Source organism: Falco rusticolus, chromosome 6 (assembly GCF_015220075.1).
Source record: "Falco rusticolus isolate bFalRus1 chromosome 6, bFalRus1.pri, whole genome shotgun sequence".
NCBI classification, from domain to species: Eukaryota; Metazoa; Chordata; class Aves; order Falconiformes; family Falconidae; genus Falco; species Falco rusticolus.
Window position 1 is genome coordinate 13,630,325 of NC_051192.1, and position 26,626 is coordinate 13,656,950.

The window sequence follows — 26,626 nt, forward strand, 5'->3', positions numbered from 1 at the left end:
GTGGCCAATGCTCAAAACCCTACCAAAACCTGTAACTTAGGTGTACCACCCCAACTTGCCCAAGAGGCTCAATCCACTAGGTTGAATAAATACTAAACTGATTCCTAATCAAGACAGGGTAGCAGCTTTCATTTCATGTATTCACCATTAAACTGACAGTACCTAAACTAATGATACTATGAAAAATCACAAGAACAGTATTAAATACATAAGCTCAAAAGAAGTATTTCAACTGTATTCTCTAAAATATTTTCTAGAAGATTCAGAAAGCATCCAAACACTGAGTAAACAACCTTCTTTGGGAGGTTTAAGGTGATCTTACCTTCAAGTAAGGACTCCTCTGGTAAGGACTGCAAGTTTTCTGTTGCAGGGGGTACTGCCTAAACAAGAGGGGATTCTGTTAGGAAGCTGGCACTTATAATGTAACAGTCTAGTCATAGAGGAAGCCCCTCAGTGGAACATCAGCACTGCTGGACCCCTATTTACCACTGTTTCCCCCTCTCTTTTAACCCACTACAGAAGTCTTCTACCCACTTTTCACTTTGATATCAAAACTGCCGTGAAAAATTAACTTGAAATTCCTTCTGTTATTGTCAGTAGCATGGCTGGCAACCCGAGTTTTAGGTTCCAGACTAAGTTTTTCATTTGTTGGTACTTAATGAAGAACACTGGTGAAAACCTTCCTATCATTTCCTAATGACCTTGTAATAGAAGCATTTTGTCATTTACCAGTCAGTTACACGCTCTATTAGCACGATCTGTCAAAAGCTGCATATTGGCATTGTTCTATGGTTCCCAATTAATAGCAGTCTTCCATTAATGTCTCTTCCTTCAAGCTGTTTTCATGGATCTGTTTCCAGACTGAATTCAGTTCTCAGGCCAAATGGCTGGCAGTTTATATAAATCTATACAAATAGTTAATATAACTAGTTTACATATCAGCTATATAATAGATTAACACAAACTTCTAGAGTCTCCATAAAGATCCATTACAGAAGGAAGGACAAGATGATGTCTTAAAGAAAAAGACTGTGCTTCTAGCAGTTGGCATGGATGCACAGATTAACGCTACTTTACCTTTCTGTTCTCTTGGTGACACAGGAAGAATCACAACTAAACTCAGAGGACCCTTTCTGAAAAAAAACCCCACCATAGTACTGTTCTGCCCAGTGCACCACCACACTGCCGTACCTCAGATGATCCGCAAGGCCAGTCAGGAATACCACTCCAGACATTCTCAGGATCCACCATCTCCTCATTGCCACTGGAGAGATTCAAGACCTGTACAGACAGAGCCAAATCCCATCTAGTATGGCAGCAGATCCTGAGAACGCACTCAGCAAGTAAGACACAGTAGTAGGAAAAGCCAGCTGATGACTGTACTTTGAGAAGGCTTTCAGTCTAGGTCTTGCAAGGAAGAGCAAGTTAGCCTCTAATAAGGCTGAGTATCACTACCAAATCTGCTCAAGGCTCTCCTGGGCTTCTAATCTAATTATGATGAGAGAAGAAGGTTGGAAAACACCTACTAGATCAGAACTGGTAGGAAACTGATGAATAGGGGTATCACTACATATCTGACACTCATCTAAATACAGCTGATGTGAGCTTTAGATACCCAAGGAATCTACTAGCAAAAGAGCTGGCTTCCGTGATCTCAGGCATTCAACCTTCCAAAAAGATTGAATGCCAAGAAGTTACTTATATTAAATGATCTTTTGGACTTGCAACCTTAAATTATGACTTAAAGTACAAAGCCTGTGCGTACGTGTACACACACACACTCCCCCCAAACTGGAGGAAAACTTCTCATTTATCCCATAGCTTAACAGTAGAATATGGCAGCCCATTAGATTATAATCTTTAACTCCCACCAATCACTAATTCAATACACGTTTCACTGAAGTAGGAATAGCTGTGTATTTGTTACTAATTACAGTGTAATTTAAGTGTCTTCCCAAGTTTCTACTGTTCTAGCACCAGTTCCTCAAAACATCAGTAAAACAGCATCCAGTCTCATGATCATTTAATAGTAATGCAGCTTCACAGCAGAGCATTAACTTGCAGGCTAGACAGGTGCTCACATGTGTGGTTCCATCTCAAACGGGAGTCAGACCCTTCAGTCTTCCCCGTGAAGGCAGGGGGAATAAGATGTGAAGGGAAGATCAAGTGTTGACATACAGCATCCACTCAGTTTGAGACACTGCTGTCTCTTCGCAAGTACTACAGAATTGGCCTTTGCAATACTAAATCTGAAATTCTGTAACAAATTCTGTACAATATTAAAAGTTTGGAGAAAGCCCAAAGAAGGGCCACACTGAAAGAATGCAGAAAGAGTATTCAAACCATGCTTACCTTGGTACCTTTTTCAGACACCTCCAAAATGACAGCCTTGCACCATTTTGGAGAGCTCCACACCACACATTTGGAACCAACAGCAAAGCCCTCCAGATGACGAGCGTACTCATTGTGTTCTACAAAAATAATGACATATCGATGAAGGGGGGTGTGTGTGACCCACACAAAAAAATTCCCACAAAAACCACCCCTCCAAAAACTTCACATCCCTCGCAACCCCGCTCCCATACTCTCCTGCCCCCTCTCCAAATTACTTTTATTTAATAAATCTTTGAAATTTTAAAATCTGTCATCCTGAACAGTCTTGCATATTCATTTCAAGTTCAGAAATAATTTCTAATCATAGAATCATTAAAATCTCAAAGTAAGATTAGTTTATGTTAGACTGTCATATTATCCCCAAGATAACTACACTTAGTGTGACATCCTTAACTCATCATAGCATACGGATATTAACATTAATATAGTAACTTCTTAGGGAATAAAAGTTAAGTTTCTACAAGAAAGCTATTCTCATGTTTGGATGTGCACAACATATTATCTAACTCTTTAAAATCAGATACTCTACCTGCACCGCACTCAGCCGAGATATCATTTTGCTTATCTTCTGCTTCTTCATCCCCAGGCTTACAGTCTGAAGACTGCACACGTGCATTTCCACGTTCTTTAATTAAGTCAGTCAAGCCTTGTTTCAGCCATTCTTCCACAGAACAGTCATCTTTCTTCTTCTGCCACTCCTTGTGTTTCTCAACTTTGCAGTCACAGGATTTTACGGTGCAAACAGGCTGCTGACGCACTATGTTTTTTTGAAGAAATGGAGATTGACTTCCACGATTTGTAGAACTTTGCAGTGCAGTGTGTTCCAGCAACCCTAATGATGATGACTCCTCATCCTCCTGAGATGACTTCTCATCAGGCTGCACCAGTTCCAGCAGCCACTCAGTTGCAGCACCTAGCATCGACAGTATGTCACCGAGCCTCCGGTGCAGTTGTTTCTCACATCTACCACCAGAAGACAGCCTTAGGGGAAGAGACTCTATGTCCATCCAGTCTTCTTTTATAGCTTCTGCTTTATGGATTCTAGACAAATTCAATTCCAGTTTCTTCACCTTCTCTCCCAAAGAAAGCTGAACATCAGACTGAGTCAACGCTACTGTCTTCTCTCCACTGCTAACTGAAGGCATTAAGTTCTCCCTCTCATTAAGTGATGGTAAGACTTCAGAAAATTTCAGAGCTGCCAACTCCCCTGTCTCCTCACTCACAACTGGCAGCTCAAACGATGCCTGTTCCAATGACTTCTCTCTTGCTTTGCTGCCCGAAGCTGTCTGCATTTCAAGGGATTCTGCTTCCAGAGCTTCCTTAGTTTCTACACTAGAGGAGGACTGCACTGGAAGCATCTCTAGCTCCTGTACGAACTCTCTCAGATCATCATACAAAGAGTGCATTTGTAATCGATCCCGTTCTACTAATGTCCCTGTTTCATCACTTGAAGAGCACTGTACCTGCAGCACTGGCAGTTTTTCCAGTTCTTCTTGTTTGCTTCCTAGGGAAAGACTGGCTGCTGAAGCACTGCCTGTCAGTTCTGCTTTCAGCTCAGCATCCTCTTGAAACAGTACTTTGGATAATTCTTGTTCCGCAGCTTTCACTTCACTCCCCAAAATACAAAGACTGCAGCTTCTCACTGGTTCTAGTAACACGTTGTTATCACTCTCTCCTTCAGACAGAGATCTCCCTCTATCAAAATTGATTTGATTCTCAGCTGTTTCACACCCATCACCAGCCTTCCCAGACAGACACTCAACAGCTCCCACTGACCCATTTGCTTCTACAGTATTTAAATACTCAGAAGTTACACCCAGGCAAGGTTCAGAACACAGTAAAGCACTTGCACTTTCTTCTTGAGCTGATCCACAAACAGCAGTAGCTTCTCTTTCAAGAAAAAGACCCATATCACTCTTTGGACATCTGTTTTCCTTTAAGAAGTTCTCAAGGTTTGAGAATGCATTGGCACATGTTCCTTTATTAGCCTTCCAGAAAGGCTTCATCTCTTCATTAATACTCTTACCAGAAGCTTCCAGCTTGACAACACACAGAGGGATTTCAGAAGCTTTATCTTCCTGAGTTTCTATTACTTCAACTTCTAATAAAAGGTCTTTGGTCATATCATAAAACTTCTTTTCTGCTTCACTAAGCCATGAGCCCTCTGAGGAACTGAAACCTGACAGGCAGCAAGCAAATGCTTGATTAGGGACTTTGAGCAATTCACATGGAATCTGTCTGACCACCTCTATGCTAACAGCTTCCTCACTTCCATAATCCACATGCCTAACAACTATGTTGTCACATTTTACACTACTAACTTTAGCTCTGTAGAACTGTCCATCTTGACTATATTTTGCTAGACAAATATCACCGCTTTTAAGACAAGATCTACAGTCATTCAAAGAGTTTAGTCCAAGGTTTTCAGCTTCCTCTATTTTCTGCTCTATGTAGCGCATATCTTCGGTATCAGCACTCTGACTCCAAAAGTATTCTGGACCACTTACCACTGTGACATAGACTTTTATGGTCTGACCTGCCTCTGGAAACTTCCAGGTAAATGATTTACAATCACTTACACAGGAAATTTCATTTTGTGCCTGAGGAGGCGAAGGTTCACACACGGTTATCACACCACTGTTCTCTCTTCTTTCAAGTATTTCCATTGAACAAGATCTTTCCCTACTTGCAAGATTTTCATCAGCTAAATCCACTGTTATTAGACCTTGATGGTCACTGAGAATAACTTCCCACTTATCCTGTACCTTCTCTACAAATTCACAGGTTAGCAGAACTTCGCTTGTTCTCTTGGTGAAGTAAAGCACTGCTTTCTCTGTCCAGTCAGTGTTTTCAAGTCCACCTAGGAAGCAATGAATACTTATTGCTGGAATAGATGACAAGTCTTCAGGGAGTCTGTGTGCTTCATCAACATTAATTACCGAAGTATTACCGTAATCAATATATTGTATACTTATCAAATTGTCAGAAGTCTTCTCTTTTACTACAGCTCGATACAACAGGCTGTCTTCTGAATAAACAGCACTGATTAAGTCTCCTGCTTGGAAAAGTTGTCCACAAGTGTTCTTTGCTTGTGTCCTGCTGTTTAAGCTTTCTGAAATGCTATTAAGCTGAGCCTCGTCACTTTCTAGTTGAACATAAAAATCCAGCGGATCATTTACATGAGACACATACACTAACACTTTAAGAGCTGGCACTATCTTCTGTTGCAGTAGGTCAGATGCATCTGTCAGTGTTACACATCTGCCTTCAGCATCAGATTTAATACTTGACTGTGTATCCATCTGGGCAGAGAGCAGAGACTCCTCCCCCACTTTACTTAAAGCAGCATCCTTCTGACTGCTAAGCATCTCATCAGATTCTAGTAATCCAGCTGCCAAATCTCCCTTCTTAGCAGGCTGGAAAAGGTTTACATCTTCGAAGAGCTTTTTGCTACTCTTCCCTCCTCCCTGGGCATCAGATCTCCATTTGTTTCCTTCAAGAGGTCTACCATTTAAAGGGGACTCTGCAGTCTCATTCCTCTCATTCACATCTGTATTTCTAAAGCATGATGCTTCATTTTCTACCTGCCTACACAGTCCTGTATCATTTACTAAGCCAAACTCCTCCTTCAGTTTTGCACTAATGACAGTATCACCATCAAACAGCTCAATCAACAGTTTACCATTGGGTTCCTTTGCTATTACCGTTGCTTTTAATTGCTTTTCTAGGACAGCTTGTTTAAACCATGTTGTAGCTTCTTTGGGAACACAAGGTATATCAGATAAGGAACACTTTATGGCCTGCACTGGCAACAGCACAATATCACAAGCATCACTGGGTAAAGGAAGCAGATGATCTTTCTCTATTGTCTCTGCATTTCCAAAATCCACAAAGAAGACTTCTGTATTAGGTTTGGTTTTCATAATTACTCCCCTGTACCAGTGATTGTCAGTATACATTGCTAGACACAAGCTCCCAGACTTTTGCAAGGTTTCTAAGCTGGTCAGTGTTTTACTTAGGCAACTGATATTATCAGCAAGCTGTGCTAAGACACCTGCACACCTTTCAAGTTGGCAGTAAAATGTCCATGGATCCTCAACATGTGTAATATAAACATCTTCCTCACTCCCAACTTTTATATTGTGCCCAGAATAATAGTAAGAGTGAAGCTGAACTGAGGATACCAGAGGCTTTTGAGGGGATAAGCCTCTGGCCACACCTCTCTCTGTCAGAAACTGGCAAGCACTCTGAAAAGGTGTCCTTAGATCTACAATGTTAAACAGCTCTGTGTTGTTTATGGAAGCCAAGGCAAATATTGTACACTTCAGTTCAGAGTACGATAACGAAGTATCAACAAACTCCTCAAAAGCCTGAATCGCTTCTTCATCCCAAGCAAAAGGATCCTGACCATTTGGTTGGATTAAGTTGTAAAGGCTGCACCTGAAAGCCTGAGCCTCTAACCTAAGAAACCGTTCATCAGCTAAGCGGAGGTCTGTTAGAGAGACCAGCTCTCTGTTGCCATAGTCAACATATATGACTTCGACTTTTCCTGCAGAAGGAACTTCACTAATAACTGAAGCCCTGTACCACTTCTTATCCCTCGAGTACTGGGCTAAACATACGGAATTTGGCCAAGCACGTGGGTGGGACAGATTTTTACAATACTCCTGAATTTCAGCCATTAATACCTGAAGGTCACGGCAATTTCTAAACTGACACCAAAAACAACTAGGATTTTCAACATATGACACAGCAACATTAACTGTACTGCCCACTTCTATATGACATCCGTAAGGGGAACCTGCCTTCATTTCTACATCACCCTGTCTCCAAGAGATGGGCAGGTTTTCCTTGGCCTCATACTTAGGAGCAGGAAGAGATTCACTACTTTCAGAACTGTGAACGGCTGCAACAGGGTGCTCCCTGACTATGGGAGCCATAGAAGGATTAAGTGCTCTATCACTTCTCTTTAGGCCAGACTCTTCTCTGAGCCTCTTCTCTGCAATTCTTTGCGTTTCCTCCCTAGCAGATGCTAGGGAAGAGGCCTGGCTCACAGCCTTATCAGATGGCTTCTGGCAAGTCTTGGGTATTTCACCCCTCTGGTATTCAGCGTACCCTCCCTGGGCCAGGAGTTTACTTACACTTTTCTCTCCTAACTGCGACTGGACAAAAATTTCAACCATGTATTTGTCACCCTGCACACTCAAAAAATGAACCTTTAGTCCTTTGTTCAGTACAGTCTCTCTGAATGCAGACACAGATTCTTTACTCCAGCTCCCTCTCAGAGAGGGGACACCTGCCAAACAACACCTGAGAGCTAAAGCAGGTAGTTCCTTGAACTGAGGGAGCAGCTCCTTTACCACACAAGGATCTACAGTTTCTGTATTGCCCCTGTCCACCAGGTGTACTTCCACCCCACTGTGCAGCACCTTGGTGATCACTGCTCGATAGAAGACACCTTCTTTCCCACTAGCACAACAAAAGGATCCAGGCTGTAGGTCCCACCCAGCACTATCTTCCTTGCTGACATGGGAGTAAAAATTCCACATGTGCTGCCTCAGCTGCCTGAAGAGCTGGCGATGCTCATAGAGCTGCAGCCAGAACTCTGAGGGGTCTCGGAGGTGGGAGACCTGCACATCATGGAATGCACCCAAATTCAGAAGCACACCACTTACAGGAACAGAGGCCAAATCTCTGTGCGTTAAAGCAACAGGTGATCCTGGTGGCAATTTTGGTTCTTCTACTTCCAGCTGCTCCTGAGCCTCAGTCTGGCTGACCTGCACACGGCTGCTGACTAGGCAGTGAGCCCGCACCCCAAAGAAATTGTTCAAGTTGACACCGTTTTCTCCATACAGATTCACATAATAGAGATGCTCAATGGAGTTAAAGGCTTCAATGTGAGCACTCACTCCTTTGCCTAGCACCAATGCTTTCAGCTCATCGATCTGCAATGGGGACCAGCCACAACCCCCGTCTGAGATACCCTGAAGAGCACACGCGTAGGTCACCACAGGCATGCGAAAACACTCGACAGGCAAATGGCGCAGGTTAGCTCTGGTCACAGTCTCCTTCCTGCCACAGTCCACAAAGATCACCAGAGCCACTTGCTGGTTCTGCCCCCCAGCCATAAGCTCCAGCAGGAGCGCACGGTACCACTGGCCATCTGTGCCCCGGGCAGCACACGGTGAGCCCACTTTGGGTAGTAAATCCTGCCCCCACCGGTCATAAATGTGGCACATGGTATCAGAAAGGCAACGGATCTCCTGGGACAGGCTCTGCAACTGGCAGTAGATGTGGTGGGGGTCAGCAACATGGGTCACTAGGACAGGCTCTGTCACACCTAACTGAAGCTGCGGGTAAAAGTAATCCAAGGCAGGCCACAGAGGCCGATACACATGCAAAACATTGAGAAGTTGCGGCACCACTGAAAAGACATGGGAACGTGCCGGAGGCTGCAGCCTAAGTTGGCTCCTTAAGTTGCTGTAAGACAGACAGTGCCTGAGCACCTGGCAGAACCAGCTGGGAGCTACCTGCCTGGCCAGGCCCAGGCACTGCATCTGGCTCACCAGCTGGGGCAGCTCCAGCACTATGACCTGCGGCATCACCACCTCCTGCACCAGGCCAGCCACCTCCTTGCCATGCAGGTGGCTGAGGAACTCCATAGCTTCCACCGCCCAGCTGGAGACAGGCATGTCCCCGCAGGCCGCCCCCTGGGGGCCTCCTGAGGGCACCACGTTGGCCACAACACAGCCCAGCACCGCGGGCCGCAGCTGGAACAGCTCCCGGTGGCCCCTCGCCAGGTAATCGGCGGACGCGGGCATCGTGCAGCCCTCATCGAGCAGGAACACGCGGTAGTCGCGGCCGCAGCGACTCACCACAGAGCAGCGGTACCAGACCCCCACCACCTCCACCAGGCCCAGGTCGCCAACGCGCAGCTCGACCCCGCCAGCCGCCAGCCGCGGCCCAGCCACCGCCTGCAGCTCACGGTGGAGGCGGCCATACTCAGCGCTGCGCTCGGCTGGCAGCCCCCACAGGCGCACGACAGGCACCTCCGGGCGCAGGCCCACAGTGCAGACCCGAAGGGACACGGTGGAGCCGGGGCTGAGCATCCCCGGCCCGGAGCTCATCGCGGCCTCTCCTTACCCCCTCACGCCCCGCCCCCACCACCCGCACGATGCTCGGCAACTGCCCACCGCTGCCCCCCCCTCTCGGCCTCATATAGCACGCACCGCCCACGTGACCCGCGGGGCTACCGTTACGCGGCCGCCCAAGTGGGCGAGTCCATTTTTCATCACCGCGGGGGGTGGGAAAGGGGGCACAGGAGGGCGCGGAGCGGGCTAAATCACTGGGCTACTCCTGCTACAGGCAGACTGCTCGGAGGTTATCGCCGGGGCACGCTGGGACCGCGGGGCTCAGCCCAGAGCCTTCGGGAGCTGTCCCCTCCAGGGTGGAGCGCTCCGCGGCCGCGGCCGGTGGGGCGGGGTGAGGTGCGAGCCCGCCGAGCCTGCTTAGCTCCCATTGGCTAGAGCGGAAGGGCGAGGCGGGGCGTGCGCGCAGGGCTTGGCGACTATTGGCCAGCCGCGTGGCGGCAGTGTGAGGGTGGGGTGTGGCGGTGCCTGAGGAGACTCGCAGCCCGCCGAGGGGGGCAGGGCGCGGAGCGCGGGAGCCACGGCCGCTCCCGCCGCGCTCTGGGAGCCCGTCTGCCGGGGGCTCTGAGGGCCGGGCCGGGCCGGGGCCTGCCGCAAGCCTGCCTGAGGGGGAGGTCGCCCTCTCCCTTTGTGGCACAAGACATCTGCCTCCCCCAGGCGGGGGCTGGCTCAGCCGCCTGCGGCGCCGGGTAGAGGGACAGCGGCGGCCGGGGCTGGCCTGCCTACGGATGGGGCTGCCGCAGGCGAGCGAAACGGCCCAGGGCCTTGAGCAGCGGCCACCGAGGGTGCCCTGTTTGGTGGCCGCCTCCAGACAGCCCTGGCAGGCACACGGATCCCTTCCATCTGTTGGGCTCTGCAAGGGTGCGATTTCTCGCTGGGTTTGCCCCACTTTTCCCAGGCAGACCTTTGAGATTTGGATGGGGCTGCCTCCCAGCCTTTTGGGACAATGGTCAGAAGTGGAGGGGTGAGGACGAGGAAGGCCTGGAACTTCACGGAGCCTTTCTTAGGCCACAGGAGGGTCTAGCCCAGCAACCTCAGTGCTGTCCTAGGGCTAGTTCTTGGCTTTGGAAACCGAAGCTGCTAACTTAATAAGGCCAAGTGCTTCAGTCTTGCTTGAAAAATTTGGCACTACAAAACATTAAGGAGTTAATGTGGCAAGTTTTGCTATTCACATTATTTTTTAAAAAATACAAAATACTAGCAATCAACACAACACTCTAGTGTTTCATGCTCATAAAAAGAGTTTTATTAAGAGTTAAAACAGGTTTTCACTACAAGGCATTTAAAATTTTTTAAACTCACTAGATAAGGTACTTATGCATAATCCATCATCGGGTTTATCTGAGTAACCGGATTGCAGGCAGGACCACTTAGCAGGTAACTGAAAAAGCAGCTTTGACTGATGGTTTATAATCACTGGTGATGGTGTGCCAGAGGGAAGGAACTCAGTTTGGTTTCTTAGGCTGACAACTAGATGGATACCAGTATTTCTGAACAAAAACTTCTGACCCCCTAATAATGGTGAGATGAATTTTTTCCAAGAGGGAATCACACACCCAGATGCATGCAGCCACAACACATCTACACTACAACCAAAAAGTACGACTGCAAGCCAAGACAACACCCGAACTGTATTTAATCAGAAACTGGCACATTGAAGATACTAGTTGCAAAGACTAGAAGAAATCCTGAGCATTTACTTGGAGAGCTGTCATGTACAGTCACGTCTTTACTAGATACTGCTAAATCAAAGCCAGCTTTTTTCTATCTATGTTATGATTGCTTTTATACTGCATTTTTGCCTCCTGATTGCCGAAGATAAGCCTAGTGACAAACAGCAGTAGTCCCCTTCCCTATGAGATCTGGAAAGCTTTAGGTTAAAAAAATATAATAAATCACCCTTAGGCAAACATTTGGTGGTTTTGAAAAGAACGTTACATTTCTGTCTAGGTTTGAACTGGGCACAGCATGTATTTCTATGGAAAAGTGGTACTTCAGTGGCCCGGTCTGCCACATCAGCACGGGGACTCTCGTGGAACAGGTAGTTCAACTTGGTCCTATGAGCAGCATGTGTATCATGAGTCCTTCAAGAGGGGCAGAGCAAACTAGGCTTTTGATTTCCTGGGTACAGGACTGCATTTCACTCATGGATGTTACTCAAATAGTTGAGTGAAGAGGTCGGGTGATCTCTAGAAATGAAGAGGAACACAAACTCTTGCACTTTTTGTGCATAGTAAATTTGAAATCAGGTAAACTGCTTTAATCTTTTTCAGCACCTAGCACTACAGGCTTGGTTTGCTGAGGCATCACGCTAACAAGAGGTAGTTCCATGAAGAACTGTGTGCAAATGTAATAATAACAAAAATTCGTAAATAATTTTCTGGACTGCTTAGCCACAGAAGATGTTTAGTGCTGTGTTGTTCAACCTCCTCTTGTCCTTGACAATAGGAACCATCTCTGTTATCAAACAAGCCAACAGTATTATATTCCACTTGCTTGTTAGATTTTTTTTTTAACTTCTTCTGACAGTTTTAGAAAGCTGATGCTCACTGCAGCAAGTATTATTGTGACAATTTTATCCCGTGGATTACTTAAATTTCATACAGCAGTTTGACAAGCAAATAGTATCCTTAAGTCATGGCTACTCCTAACCAGTAAGGACTGGATTTTGGGGCAGCAACCTATACATGTGATCCTTCTGCCAGTCTCCTAAATGCATTATTTTCTGTGGGGTCAGGATGCCTTGTGGAATGAGAACTCAGCTTTCCATTCTTCTTTGTTTTGTGAATACTGAAGTAGCTTCATGACTTTAAAAAGAACTAATGCCACTAATCCTTCTGATTTGTTCATATGTAAGCCAGAATACCAGTGACCAAGGAGCCTGTGAAAGCAAACACTGAAGTCAGAGGCTTAAAACAGAAGTGACCCAATAAACCCGTTAGATTAAACTATCTCCTCTTAAAAATCACATTCTTATGCTCGATCTCATATCTCTCATGCAAAAATCATAGTGTTGCATATGATTAGGGCTACCCAGTCCTTTACAAGACACCTAGAACTTTTTTTTTCCAGCTTGCCAGCCCACAAATGTTTGACCTGAAATGTTTCAGAGTTGGGGGATACTTCAGGCTAAATTATTTTTAATTTTTTTTCAGAGTTTACTTGTTCTTCTTGCATAACATTTATATCCTGCACCTTAGAGGAGTTATAGAGGACTGTATGAAAATTTTATTTGTAAAAACTTTGTGATGGTTGGTAAAAACATGAAGTATGCAATGTTAAAAAGGAAAAGAAAAAAGAAAAAAAACGGGAAATTGTAGAGGAGTTATAGAGGACTGTATGAAAAAATTATTTGTAAAAAGGTTGTAATGATTGTTAAAAACATAAGGTATGAAATGTTTTTAAAAAAGAATTGTAGAATGAAGCTGGGTTAATTAGCATTGATAATATACAACTGTGGTTGGCTTCAGGGGGGTGGGTTGGCCGATGTAGATAAGGTGCAGCTGTGGCTGGTTCTGTTAAGTGGTTGAGAGCCAATGAAGAGAGAGCAGATGAGGGAGAAGCAGAGAGAGGAAGAGAGAGGGAGAAAGAAAAGAAAGAAAGAAAGAAAGAAAGAAAGAGAGAGAGGAAAAAAAAAAAAAAAAGTATGCTCTAGGTGAGGAGAAACCAGGAGAAGGCAGCAGAGGGACTGGCATGAAGAGTGTGCTGGTATGAGATGGTAAAAGACCTTGTTGCAGCTTGATAGTTTGGAGAGTGCTCCGACATGCACCCATGTAGTTGAGATGCCTTTTTTAAAAAAAATTTTTTTGGGGTGGTTAGAAAAATGGTTAAACGTTTGGCAAAAGGCTGCCTTGTGCCTATGAAATACCTTTTTCTGCTCCTCTGAAACACCCATTAAACGTTCCCAAGCCTTCAGGAAATCTAAGTTGCCATATGCTCTGTGGAAATTGTGAGCCGTAAACTCGCAAAGACTCCATCGATACTGAATATGCTTTGGCTCAGGGGACTGAGCAGAACCTTCCTGTAACTGCTCTTACTAGAGGCTGCTGACCACTGTTGTGCTCAGTTAAATTAGAGAAGGGAGGCTTTTGCTTTCGATCATAGCACTCAATCTGGTAATTTAAACAGTGTTAAGACCTTGAAGCCAGCTTGCAGAGTCTAGACACAGTCATACATCTAAATTAGCTATTGGGAATTGTCCCTTGCCCAAATTAACAGCCAAGTTTCAGTTCCCAGGCTCCAGCTGCTGCTAAGCTTAACTGTACACATGTAGCTTTAACAGCCCAGCAGTGTGGAGGAGAAAGCTGCCAGCCTGAATACAAGAGGGGTAGGAGGCCCAGGTTGGAAGAGTAATAAAGCAATTCTGGGATCAGGAGAGAAGGAGGAATTAAAGTACAAGGGATGCCAAGGGAATTCAGGGCTGGGAGTAAGAAGGGAACAACAAGGGGTTTGGGGAAGAGAGAAAGGAGGGATCCTGAAATTGTAAAAAAAAAAGCAAGGAAAATCACTAGCAATTAAGCAGGATAGCATTTTCCATATTAGAGATATGCAAGAGGCAACGTGGGGGAAGTGATACTGCATGCAGACAACTGTCATGCACTGCATTCAACTATGCTAGTGGCAATTAAATTGAGACACCCAAATAGTGTTGAAAAACTGTTGACATAGAAAGAACTCCTTACAGTTTAATGCCACATTGTTCAAATATCTTGTAAAGAGAGTTAAAAGGCACTTACCATTCGCATTCAGGTTGGTATAAAGCCTTTGTATAGAGACATAAACCCTTCACCCTTTACAGTCTGAATCAAGCAGTCCATGGAAGACTTGTACAGCAGACCTCTAGCGATGTGCAAGGAGTATAAGTAGAGTTAGAATTACTAATATGCAATTTTTAAAAATCCCATCCTCCCAAAAAAACAATTGGCATCTGATCAATTTATACAAACAAGAGCTCTTTTGTAAGCTCACTGGAGTCTAATGAGAACTGAAATCTACCCCAGTAACTGAGTATGCTTAGGTGGCTGTCACAGCAATACCCCGCAGACATTTACTAAATCAGTAAAATTATCTTCAAAAAGGTGAAAAGCAAATTAGAAACTCAGCACTTCACTCCCAGTGAAATCAGTGAGACTCAGGGTTTCAGTTTGCTACTGAAAAGTTGATCTCTGGAGTGCCCGTACCTTCCCTGCTTATCCCTTGGCTGGTTCATTATCCGTGTTTTGACCACATCAGCAGGAGTTCCCAGAACAGCTGCCACCAGTCCAGAACAGCAACTGTCAACAGCAACAGATACTTAAAGAAGAAACCAAAATTTATTGTGGCCATTTAAGCACCATGATTCCAGTTCTAATAACAAAGGCACATTAAAACAGTTACTATAAAATCATGAGTGATACCTCATAACATAAACTTGATTTGGGAGAAGGCTTGCTGGGATGCTCTTGCTCAGATGTTCTGAGGCAGGGATAAAGGACCCACAACAGGCAATTTATGATATTGCTTTATACAAAGCAGATTTCTGCATGATTTAAAGGAGTAAAAGAGGTGGTTCTGCAGGGGTGGTATCTCTCATCCTTACTGTTTGCTAAAATTAAAACTAGATTAGATAAAATAGTAGCAATTCTAGAAAAGTGGAAATGCCTGTGCTCTCACAGATGAGAGCAAAGGTGCTTAAATGCATCAGCAAGGCACTTCCAGGAAGGGCAGTTTTGTAGCAGTGGTTGCATCCTTTCCCTTGTGTCTTTTGTAAAATGATGTTCTCTCAGGAAAAAAAAAATAAAAAAGAAAAGATAAAGGTGCATTTCATCAGCAGTATCATGCCCAAAGAAAAGGGGCTTCTGCTGGCACAGAGAGGCAGATCAAGGCAGCGAGGCTGGAAATGCCTCACAGTGGAAAAGGAGTTATCAGGGAATACGACACCTGGCAACACTGTGAGTCACGCTGTTGTCTGAAAGTGACGTGTTCAGAAGCAAGAAGTGCTTCACTGTGTCATAAGTTGTCAGATCTGTAAAGAGGATAATTAGAAAAAACCAGTACTGTCAGAAATAAATGGGGTGTGTGGTGTTCACTACATAGGATGGAGGTGTGGCAAGACCTAAGTTCCCCGGGCAGCTCCTCCCATTGGCACAGCTAGCACTCTGCCCCCAGCTTCTGATGACGGTTGGGGCACCTAAGTCCCATCTTTGGACATGTGAGTACATGCTCCTTTCTACTACCATCTTCTCTGATTTACCCTACAAATGATAAAATGGAGCCCAAATGGAAGATTCTTCAAAATAAGACTGCACGTTATCATTGTGTATGGAGAGATGTACCTTAGCTAACAGGCATGCTATAGCCCCCTCCTCTATCAGCTTCTGCTGCAAACATCAGCCATCCAGCGATTCCATTACTGCTGCTTAGAAGGTGTAAGCTTACACCACCTCTCATTTTCTACCTTCCAAGACATTTGTTAGTCATGCTGTTAATGTAACACTGTGTTGAATGACCTAGGTATTGGTAGCCATCGTGCCAAAGAAAACACAATGTCCAAAAGTGAAAATTGCCAAGACAATGCTATAGTATGTACCGAGCACAGAGTATTTATGGTGAGAACCTGTGGGCAGTGTCTTTCACTCCCAAAGACATCTCCCTCCTTACTTTACAAACAGAACCTCAAGAAGGAGAGCAAAGACCATCAACACACCCTAGCAGTTTTGGAGAGACAGAGGAAAGCTCTGTCTATATGTGGAAAGAGTGAGGGCTTCCTGGATCAGCTGAGCACTCCAGCAGCTGCTCTGCAGCTCCATCACACCTTGTTGTAGCATGGGACACTGACCCATGGACTCTCTCCCTAGCTCAACCTTGGACCTGTCTTACCACCATGGACCTGCTGGTGATTCTGAGCTCTGTCTGACCCTGGTGACCCTCACCGGCCCTGGCACTGGCTCAGCTTCATGGCTTGGCCTCAGACCTGCCTCATCACCACACACGTCCCTGAGGATCTGGATCTTAGTGAAACCTGGCTGCCTTCACTGGCTATACCCTGCAGGGGTGCAGGGGCAGGGCAGGGGGGCTGGGTTGCAGCTGGTGAGGTCCCTACTCTGCTGGCCATGGGACCCCCTCAGCTTCCAGCTCACCATTTCTTAGGCTCCGGCACAAACTTATTTTTAAGCAACTTGATATCCACAGGGCCCAAAACACCGGTGCACAAGGCAGAAGTCACCTGCAGTGCACTCCAAACAGGTACTCAGTGTAGATAATCAAGAGACTTAATACCAGGGGAGCAGGTGAACTCTTCTTAAAGCTTAGATGCGGCCTTAAGTGCTGCAGATCAAGTTCTTACAGGTACCTCCCATGTTCACCAGAGCAGCTCTCTGGACATTGGGCAGCCATCCAGCCCAAAGCCCCCGTATTCCTCCTTTAGACAGGATCTTCATAAATGCATGGTGCACTCCTCGAAACCTGAAATCAATATGCAACTAGTAGGTAGACAGCCCAGCTATGGAGAAATCTTTGCATATTTCAGCACTTTGCTGCACCAGGTCCTCACATAGGAATGGCAATTTATACCTGCGAGGATCTGGCCCTCTGGATTCATTGTTGGATCCATTTTCGGATCCATCTTTGACTTCCGTACTGTGATATTTTACCAAACATATGAGCTGTCCTGCTAAGCAGCAATCTGGTCACTAGCAGACAACCCTTTGATCCCACAGCTGGGTTGCAATACTAAATTATGAGACACAAAACAATGCCAGCAGTTTTGGATGCAAAGAGCAGCGTGTCCAGGTATCTCCCGAAAGGTTCTCAAGGCCTGCTGTCTGCAGGTGACCCAGTCCTTCCCTGCACCCGTGTCCTGCACAAGCCGTTTCCCCCATCCTTCCTTCCAGCTTCCCTTCAGAAAGCATCCTTCCCTTCCTCCGGCAAAGCACTAGCGTGGACATGCTGCGCATGTAGGATGGGTGGGAGTTTTTGGTTTCTGGGACCAATACAACAGAATAAGGAAGGCGGCGAGTATAAATGGAATAAGGAGGAAGTCTCGAATTTTCCACCCTCTCCAGTGCCCAGAGCCATTGCATGCCTCCCAGGTACTGCTTTTCCCCCAAAAAGGGCACAGAGCAGCTGGGGACAGGAAGTGGCAGAAAACAGAGACAACCACATCCTGGACCAAAGAGTAATCATTAACAGGGAAAAAATGCCAGCTTCAAGAGGAACCAACCGTAACGGCTTTCCTTCCAACTTCCTTTTCCCCTCCATCTGCATCTGCACCTTCACCAGATCAGTTGGGCTGGCGAAAAACTGTCCGATGGCACCTGCAGACATGCCTCCAACTACAGCTTTCCTGCCAAACAGGGAAAAAAGACATGCTACAGAAAACACTGGAAGTCTTCACAAATCCCAGTGCTCGAGCTGAAGGGTTCAGCAGCACAACCTAGGTGAAACAAGTGTAAATAGTTATTACTTATACTAAATGGCCAGTGTTAGGGTAATAATTGTGGCAACTGCAGGTAGTTAAGAGGGTCAGAAATACTTCTGTCAATTTTAAGAATGGGTTAAAACTTAGCGGAGTGGGAAAAATCATATTATAGGTCACCAAGATGCTCTGCTTCCTCTTCGGGTTACATTATACTCTTTGCTTAAGGTTTGAAGGCAGGATGGCAAGGTATACAAGTAAGAGATGGTGCTTCATATATTGTAATAACTGAATGCCAATCTGAAGTTCTAAACTGCTTGCTGATATATAAAACTTTTCTTTCTCTCCCGTTGCTACTAGTTAAGTTGTGTTAATTTTCTGCTTCTACTTATTTTAGTAGAACTAGAAATTTCAGTATTATCCACAGGTCCCCCTTCCCATAGCACCAGGCATGACAAGTATTTTGTATTATATTTTATAAAACCTAGCCTAAAAATGGTTACATTTTCAACCCAAGATCTGGCTTTGGAGTAAGATACTTGATTGTATGTGATAATGTGTGTGATTATAAAAGTACATGACTGGCATTTTAACAATAAGGATTTGACAATTAGAAATTACAATTTTTTTGCAAACTATAAAAATCTGCTCATTCCCCACAGGTGAAGGGGTAATTCTGTGACTGTATGTCACTTGCATTGTCAAAAAAAGGACTGAGTGAGATTTAACTGTTGCTGAATTAAACTTGCAAAACATTGACTTTGGTTTTGCTTTTTATAGGGATCATTTGTCTCCTTAGGAAGGATGTACAGATTCAACTTAGGCTGACATCTGTCATGCACACATGAATAAAAGAGTGTTTTTTTCCTTCATGATCTGCCTCTTCAGTAGCCAGGAACTTCCCATCTCTTGGGCTAAGATACACCACCAGCACTGGCAAACCTTCCTATTGCCCTTGCTTGTAATCCAGTGGCATAGTCATTTCTTACCCAGGCAGTACAACAAGCAGCAAAACAGCAGAGCATCACCATACTGCTGCTGCGCGACACCTACCAGGTTCCATCCCTTCAGCAGCTGAAAATCGGAGATTTCAGATTTCAGATCCCCTCGCTTCTTTTCTGCACAGCTCCAGGCGATATTTGAGATATCCTTCATACCTTTGGGAATGTATCTTCACCCCGTGTGAAGCTAAACAAGCTCTCGGGTGACCTGGGAGCTGAGCAGGGCGCAAGCTGCAAGTCCAGCTTGGCTCACCTGGACCTCTGGTTTGCATTACCCCAGCAGCTGTAGGATTTGTCACGGTTACTCACACTGGTGTCAGGTTTGTGCAGTCGCTCACGGCTTCTCCAGCAGCTGTCACACGCAGCTGTACAGTGAGCCACAACTCACCTACACTGCCCAGCATCCCCTGACCCACACGGAAATCAAAGAGCTGCCACTACAGCACAGACCCGGAGTCACAGCTCGGGACAGCTGCTACTGTCGATGTGGTTTATCATGTTTCTCCATCTCTTTAGCAGAGTATCCTTAGTAATCATGGTCCTAGTTAAGCCTCTGATAAACTTATTTCAATATATTTTAGTCCTGCTCCCAGCTGAATGAAGAGACACTGCCCTGGAACTAAAACCAGAGAGTCTGTATCAGTGCTTGAACCTCTACTTTATATTTAACCTCTTTAGGATAGGCGAGCCATGAAGAAAAGGCAGCTTTTAGGGCTGCAGGATTCCTACGCTAAGGACAATCTCCAAACAGGCAAAAGCATAAATACTCAGCGTTACCAGAAAGGAAAGCTTTCATCCTCAGCCCTGCCAAGCACGGAGTCACGGAGATGTTCATACGCAACCATCCGAATGCCAGAGTACACTGCGGAAAACAAAAGCAGGAGACGGTTCTTGCATCTGCCATTTCTGGAGTTCACACTGTGATAGAGAGACCAAGAGATTGGTTGTAAAACTCTCCAGAGCTCGCCTGGGTCAGCTGGTCACTGCTCTCATATCCATGATCAAAGTAGGGAAAGCAAGGGGGCTGCCTGGTAGCAATGCTAGAGCCAGAACTTTTTAGCATGAGAGCATCTCTCTGGATGAGCCGCACATCTGCCAGGAGGCAGTATGGCTTGTGCTGGCACACTAAGGAGATGTGACTGCATTGCTTCCCTCCAGCTGATGCCAAGCACAAAACCTCCCACAAGTGCTTTTGAGGTTTGTTGCTGTCACCCTATTTCCAAATAAAACACAGAAAGCTGTTACTTGTGGACAAACTGCTAATGCATTTCCTCATCCTAGCGCTTGCAACCTTATCTTTTTTTCCCAGCCCATCCCCACTTCCCTCAGATAAAATATATTTATTGTTCTGAGGACTGAGTGCCTGCTTGCACTGAAGACTTCCCTGCAAAGACAACAGGGAAATTGTATTTTGTTTTCCCAGAAGCCAGAATAAGGCTGTGAAGGAATGGGCGAGAGAGGGAAGAGATGATACTGAGCCAGAATCCCATATATTTCGAAGCGGGATTGCAGGGTAGGCTGAAGAAGTCCTTACAGATGTATTTAAAGTACAAGAAGATATGGCAAGTTCACTCCAAAAGGCTGTTGGCCACAGAAGGCCAGACCCAAACTTGTCCCATCATAAGCAGATAATCACCTATGTGGCGGTAGACGGCTGGTGTGGCTCCTTGCCAGAGCTTTTGTAAGCCCTCTTCTTGCACAATGCCAGCTGCAGTGCGCAGCATGCCGCGGTAAGGGGCTGCCTGGCTGGTGGCAGCTCCATTGCGATGAACAGCAGCTTCACCTTGGACCTGCAGTCGAGTTTTTGTGAGATCCAGGGGAAATGTCACTGAAGAGAAAGAGAAGGGGGAAAACATGAATACGAGTGCAGCGGTGGGGAGCCCTACCATGCTGGTAACATCTACACCACAGTCCTCCCTGCCAGGCAGCCAAGGGGGCTGTGCAAGTGCCAGCAGGCAGCAGGGATCATACCCAACTGCAGGTGCAGGCAATTCATGGAGAACAGGAGATTCGTGTCCAAATCTGTTAAAAGTGACCAAAATACATTCCCATCAAACACCAAGTCTTTTTCTCTTATTTCTTTTTGCAGATTTGTCATGCAATACACGTACTTTGCAAGAGACTCGGGATTAAAAATCCTGTTCCAATCCAATCCTCCCCCTGAATAAAAATCAGTCAAATCTCTTATTGAGCATGTGGCCTCTCCAATTCTGCCAAGCATAGTGGCAGCACACTTTACAGTCAGAAGCAACCCCACAGCGGCCATCGTAATGCAGACACACATGCAGGTGAGCATCTGTCCTACGAACCACCCTAAAACATGCTGCTTTTCTGATGCAGACACTAAAATCATGTTTAGCCTGTTATTTCTTTGAAATAACTGGTGGCCAGGGAAGGTGGTCCAGCTAGATCTCGGCTTCCCAGGGCTGCTTCTGAAACAGTACAAGTATGTATTTGCTGCCCTTAATTTCATTTCCAGGCCACTGGGTGATGGACTTTCCCAGCCTGTCTCAGGCAGTGAGTGCCCAGGAGTCTTGGTTGTGTTTTGTTCGATACCTCTGTAACACCATGTGCTACAGGGTCCTTCCAGGGCAGGACTGAGAGGTGTTAGGGGAATGCAGACACTGCTCAAAGCCTCAGCAGACCTACAGTCTATTTGTACATTAAGTTTGGTATTCGTGTTTAAAGATTAGCAAAGATTGAGAAGTTACAAATCATTAGAGCAGGGCAACCGATCTGCCTGCAAGAGCTTGTAGAAGTTATATAGAATATGCTGAGAAATATTCCAAATAAGTTACTGATCACAAAGTAGTGCTACGCAGATGCCAGGCTGCTGCTTTCCTGCATTCCAGCAAGCAGTTTACTATACTCCATTTTTACAGATATCTCCACTGTAACCAGCAACATCAGCTTCTATTTTTCTTTGATTAACCTGCATTAACTATGAAAAGCAAATTCCTGAAGAAGTCAGCCCCTTGCTGCTAACTTAGGAAACAGATCACCCTGCCTCTTTACTCTTCTTCCAGAAACCCAGCAAGCACAAATCTTCAATTAGTTACAACTGCTCTGTGTTAAGGACTGCAGCCCTTTGGTCTCGGAGGCAAAGATTTTGAGCTGAAAAAGCCCTACCTCCAGCCACAGTCAGGTGGCTTAACACACTCACAAGGCTTCAATTACTGTCGGCGCAGAGTGGAACGAATTTGCTGGAGCAGAGAAGCCGGAGTGAACACCGAGGAATGAGGCATCCAGGGCCTGAAGTGCCCCCTGCCCCCCATAAGTCAATTTTGACCCCCTTCCCTCTCAGAAAATCACGGTGAGTTGTACCTAGTTCTGCCACAGCTGCTGCACAGGCTGACAGAGCCAATTTGCTGGCTCGGGGCCATCTCTCTGCAAGAGGTAAGCTCTTCTCTTCTGCAGGTGACATCTAGCCTCTAACCTGAAACACGGCTAACCGGCCACCCTGCGAGGGTCTGGAGAAAAAGCAGCCCTTGACTCAGTTCTGTGCTGGGTCCTTGAGGAGACAGATTACTGAAGGTGACGTTTCTCCAGCGCCAGCACCACGAACCGTAGCAGCCCCAGTGCCTCCTGCAGAGCTGCCAGGTCCTTGTGCAGGGACGCCAGCGACTCCTGCGCAACAGGCTCCTGGGAAAAGACTTTTTGCCAGGAAACCAGCAGTGCAGGTACAGCCACACGCACAAATTTTCCCATTATCTACATTTTTTTAAAAAAAATAAATCATTAATCAGACCTCAAGAATATGAGCAGGCGTGTGGCGTGCTGTCATTGAGAGCAGTGCCTCGGGAGCCCCAGCCTGCATCCCTGTGTCAAACAGCTGCACACACATCCCATACAGATGGATTGATACAGGTCTGGGTTAAGGAAAGCTGTGTTAGCAACACCTGCAAGCACAGCTGGAGTGTGAGTGCTGGAGTGCTTGTAGCAATCCCTGTCTCCTGGGGATTAGGCGCAGCAGGGCAGTTTGAGCAAGGGACATGCAAACCTGGGAAGACAGAAGCCGATCTCTGCCCAAAGCTCTGTGTGTGAAAAGTTTAAAGCTTTTCCTGGCTGAACGCTGAAGCCCTGTTAATTGTGTGCCAGTCCTAATTTCTCTTAATATAGGCATATTTAGTTTCTCATTATGAAGAAAAGGGTAAGGCATGTGCTGTTCAGGAGAAGCTTTTTATTTATTATTAAGGCTCCGCTGAATCACTAAGTTAATCATTAGCCATTAATCACTAATCCTCATGCTGTGGATCTGAGGGTTTTTTAGGTCACAGAAACATATCCTAGAACACCTCCCCACACCCCTGTCTGACTGCCTGACATGTTGGTGTGCAATCCGGGTCACAACGATTCACACCAAGGGAGCATTGCAAGTGAAATACTCAGCTAAAGTCAGATTAATTTATCTTGTCGGTCACCAGTAAAAGATATTAAATTCGATCCTTCTTTGCGTTAAAAGCAAACTACCGACAAAACCCTGATTAAAGTGGGAAGACGTCATAGTGCAATGTAATGCAAACATGCCTGGCTGCACTGAGGGTACAAGTGGTTCAGAACTTTATTCTAAACAGTTTATGCAATCTGCTGTTGGCACTTTTGTGCCTCCCTCCATGACTGTTCTCTAGGCTTTGGTCAGCTCGTGCCACTTCGTATCAGCCTGTAGGTCATCAATTTGTAATTTAGGTTGGAGAGGACCTCTAGAGGTCATCTGCTACTATCCTCTGGTCAGAGCAGGGATAGCTTCAGAGCTATCTCAGGTTGCCCAGGGTCATCTTTGGTCACCTGAAAACCTCCAAGGATGGTGATTTCACGACCACAGCCTGCTCCAGTTCTTAACCACTTTGTGAGTATTTTTTCCTTCCGTTCAGTCAGAATTTCCCACATTGCATGTTATGTCCGTTGTCTCTCTTCCCTTAGATGTACACCTGTGGTGGACACTGTCTTTTCTATAACCATGCTTTAGGGGTGGAAAACAACAACTAGGTCACTCCTTAAAATAAACCCCATGGCACTGCGGCATCCTATGGAGAGAGCAGCTCTGTGTGGTCATTTTTAGTCTGGAGAAATAAGTTCTTTTTTAAACCAGCTTGATTTGGTGATGGCCATGAGGAAGAATTTTCTCTTCCTACAGAATCTTTGCAATGAGCCTGACCTGGAGATGGACGCTTGTGTGGACAGCTCTGTGATTTGTGGAGCAGGGAAGGGCCAGTGCCTATGGAGCTCCACCTCCGTATGTGTGATATATAAACAGCTGGAGTTTATATATCCCCAAATCCTGAGGGAGACAGCTCCAACAGAGAGGGCGCTTCCTATTTATTTATTTCAGTTTTCAGCGAGACAACGCCAGTTTGATCAAAGGCTGCATGTGCGGGGAGGGAGCATGGACCTCAGATGCGATGGAAACAGCAGCAGGGTCTGGGAGAGCTGTGTGCTGCTGGAAAAAGGCAGCCAAACTGCTCCCATCCTCTCACCTGCTGCCATTGGTGGTGACTGTGCTAGTTTACATCGGAAAGACCATTAACTATTACCTGTCCAGGACTAGGATCTAGTCTGAGAAAAAGTTGTGGGTAACTACTGTGCCATTGTATGGGTTGTATCCTCCACACACTAGTGCCTTTCAGCAGTGTCTCTTGTCCTTCACCAAATCATGCCCCAGAAGCAGAAGCTAAAACAAAAAAAAAATTACAAAAATGTCCAAAACAAATACAAAAGCCTTTAATGAATGTCTTCACAGAGGGCTGAGGGCTTGTCTTGTCTGTATACATAGATACTTTAAACTCACTACTCAGGCTGTGCGTGTAACGAAAATATACTCCAATATTACAAGGCATTTAGCTCTTTTATCACTTTACCACTTTGTAGGAAAAGAAAGAATTTAATTAATAAAATAAAACCAGGAAATAAACATATTAAATATTAAAATATTACAAAAATATACAGGAGGACGAGTTCAAGCACAGTTGAGGTCTATCTCTTACTCAGACACCAGTGTGGTGTTATTCTGGTGAGATTTAGGAGTACAGACATGAAGAGAATGGGACAGAACTAAGTAGGGTTTGGGAGGAATGACATGGGGATACAGTTTTGGGGCAGAGCCAGAAAGGCTGAGACTGATTAAAAGGGAAATGCATGCATGAAGGTAGTATTTGAGTAAAGGCAGAAATGTAAGATGTGATATACAGCTGGATGTCTATGGGACAAACAGATGAAGAGCTGGAAAGGCTGAGCAGGGCTTGTTCAACCAGGGAGTCTGGGCCTGAGGATCAGGTCCTGGGAGTGAGCAGAAGAGAAGATTTGGACAAAGAGCCATAGCAAAAGGAGACAAAATCACAAAAAACCCACCACAACAGCTGAGGCTGGGAGGGACCAGAGACTGGCTAGTCACCTAGAACAGGCTCTCAGGCCTGTGTCCCGCTGGGTTTTGGATGTCTCCCAGGACTCCCAGCCTCCTTGGGCAACTTGTTCCAGTGTCTGACCACCATCACAGCAAAAAAAAAAAAAAAAAAAAAAAGTAGAATTTTCTGTATTTGTTTGTGCTCACTGCCTCTTGCCCTTTCACTGGGCACCACTGCGAAGAGCCTGCCTCCATCTTTTTTGTACCCAGCCTTCAGGCGTTCATACACACTGATAAGATCCCCCAGAGCCTTCTCTTCTCCAGGCTGAATTGTCCCAGCTCTCTCAGCCTCTCCCCAAATGACAGATGCTCCAGGCCCTTTATGAACTTCCTGGCACTTCACTGGGCTCGCTCCAGTCTGTCCATGTCTCTCTTGCACTGGGGAGCCTAGAGCTGGACCCAGCACTCTGGATGAATCTCTCCAGCACTGAGCAGAGGGGCAGGATCACCTCCCCCAGCCTGCTACCAACCCTTTCCTAACAGCCCAGTGGCTGTTGAATGCAAAGGGGCATTTCTGCCTCATATTCAACATGGTGTCCACCAGGACCCCAGATCTGCAAAGCTGCTTTCCACCCAGGTGGCCCCCAGCCTGTGCTCTTGCATGGGGCTGGTCCTACCCAGGGGCAGAACTTGGCATTTCCTTTTGCTGAACTTCATGAAGCCATTTTTTTTCCAAGAAAGGTTCGACCAAATGATCCTTGAGGTCCCTTCCAACCTGGTATGCTGTGATTCTGTAAGTCCCTGTTTGCCCATTTCTCGGGCCTGTTGAGGTTCCTTTGAACAGCAGCACACTAACCTGATCAATCAGCTCCTCCTCCTGGTCTTGTGTTTCTTCAACCTGGCTGAGGGTGGGTGGGGTAAACTGTGATAGTATTTCCTAGTGTTTTTTTATACTTGATGAATTCTGTATGTAATTTTGGTGTGCCACTTCCACGCATATAAAGAAACCAATCTGACCTCTCTGAAATCTTGTTTCCTGGCATTGCAGTGACATTACAGGGGCCACCAGCAGGTTTTGAATTGTAGGTTCAGCCTCTGAAGCCTTTCTCTGCTCCTTAGACACTGGACACATCTAGCCTTTAATGAGATGATCTCAGACAGGGGAGAGATACCTTTCAATAGACTTACTGCTTCAGGTGATGCCTGCAGGAGTTTGTTGCCATCTGCCTTGCTGAAAGCTAAATATCTCCAAATCACAGCCTCTCTGCTTTGATATTAGCAAAAAAAACCCCCAAACAAACAAACAAACAAAAAACCCCAAAACACCAAAAACAAACAAACCAACCCCAAA

The 26,626-nt window shown here is 45.8% G+C and overlaps 2 protein-coding genes and 1 long non-coding RNA gene across 5 annotated transcripts in view; 1 reads left to right on the forward strand and 2 right to left on the reverse strand.

The window, feature by feature from the left end:
• The window catches only part of TDRD6 (tudor domain containing 6), a 12,221-nt gene extending 2,675 nt beyond the window's left edge, over positions 1–9,546 (reverse strand). Inside the window, exons 1-4 of one of the 2 annotated variants that reach the window (XM_037391098.1) lie at positions 2,924–9,546; positions 2,353–2,471; positions 1,192–1,281; positions 323–376 (exon numbers count right to left, since the gene is read on the reverse strand). In XM_037391098.1, the coding sequence (XP_037246995.1) occupies positions 323–376; positions 1,192–1,281; positions 2,353–2,471; positions 2,924–9,521 (6,861 nt within the window). In that variant the 5' untranslated portion in view covers positions 9,522–9,546. Of the gene's footprint in view, positions 1–322; positions 381–1,191; positions 1,282–2,352; positions 2,472–2,923 lie in introns of both variants that reach the window. The other variant, XM_037391099.1, reaches the window with a different exon arrangement.
• A 1,219-nt stretch (positions 9,547–10,765) lies between these two features.
• Positions 10,766–22,371, reverse strand: SLC25A27 (solute carrier family 25 member 27). Of its 2 annotated transcripts, none has more exons than XM_037392754.1 (9): positions 22,263–22,371; positions 20,575–20,766; positions 19,716–19,800; positions 17,743–17,865; positions 16,873–16,985; positions 15,462–15,546; positions 14,723–14,815; positions 14,279–14,381; positions 10,766–12,423 (listed from the first exon to the last, which is right to left on the reverse strand). In XM_037392754.1, exons 1-8 carry the CDS (start codon positions 22,360–22,362, stop codon positions 14,288–14,290), a joined length of 885 nt encoding a protein of 294 aa, XP_037248651.1. In that variant the 5' UTR covers positions 22,363–22,371; the 3' UTR covers positions 10,766–12,423; positions 14,279–14,287. The 2 variants fall into 2 exon arrangements, with proteins under 2 accessions (XP_037248651.1, XP_037248650.1); XM_037392753.1 differs by having other exon boundaries at positions 16,867–16,985.
• On the forward strand, positions 22,074–22,657 carry LOC119150312. Its single transcript, XR_005105007.1, has 2 exons — positions 22,074–22,251; positions 22,356–22,657. It is a non-coding gene; the product is annotated as an uncharacterized LOC119150312 (long non-coding RNA).
• The last annotated feature ends 3,969 nt before the right edge of the window (positions 22,658–26,626 follow it).

Bases quoted from the DNA above. Each gene is read 5' to 3' on its own strand.
- SLC25A27 (XM_037392753.1), bottom strand. From the start codon at position 22,362: ATGTCACCTGCAGAAGAGAAGAGCTTACCTCTTGCAGAGAGATGGCCC. The intron at 16,986-17,742 runs GTTGGTTCCTCT...TATTGATTTCAG, and splicing joins TTGGAAGGAAAGCCGTTACG to GTTTCGAGGAGTGCACCATG. The intron at 15,547-16,866 runs GTAAGAACTTGA...TCCTCTTTACAG, and splicing joins GGTGAACATGGGAGGTACCT to ATCTGACAACTTATGACACA.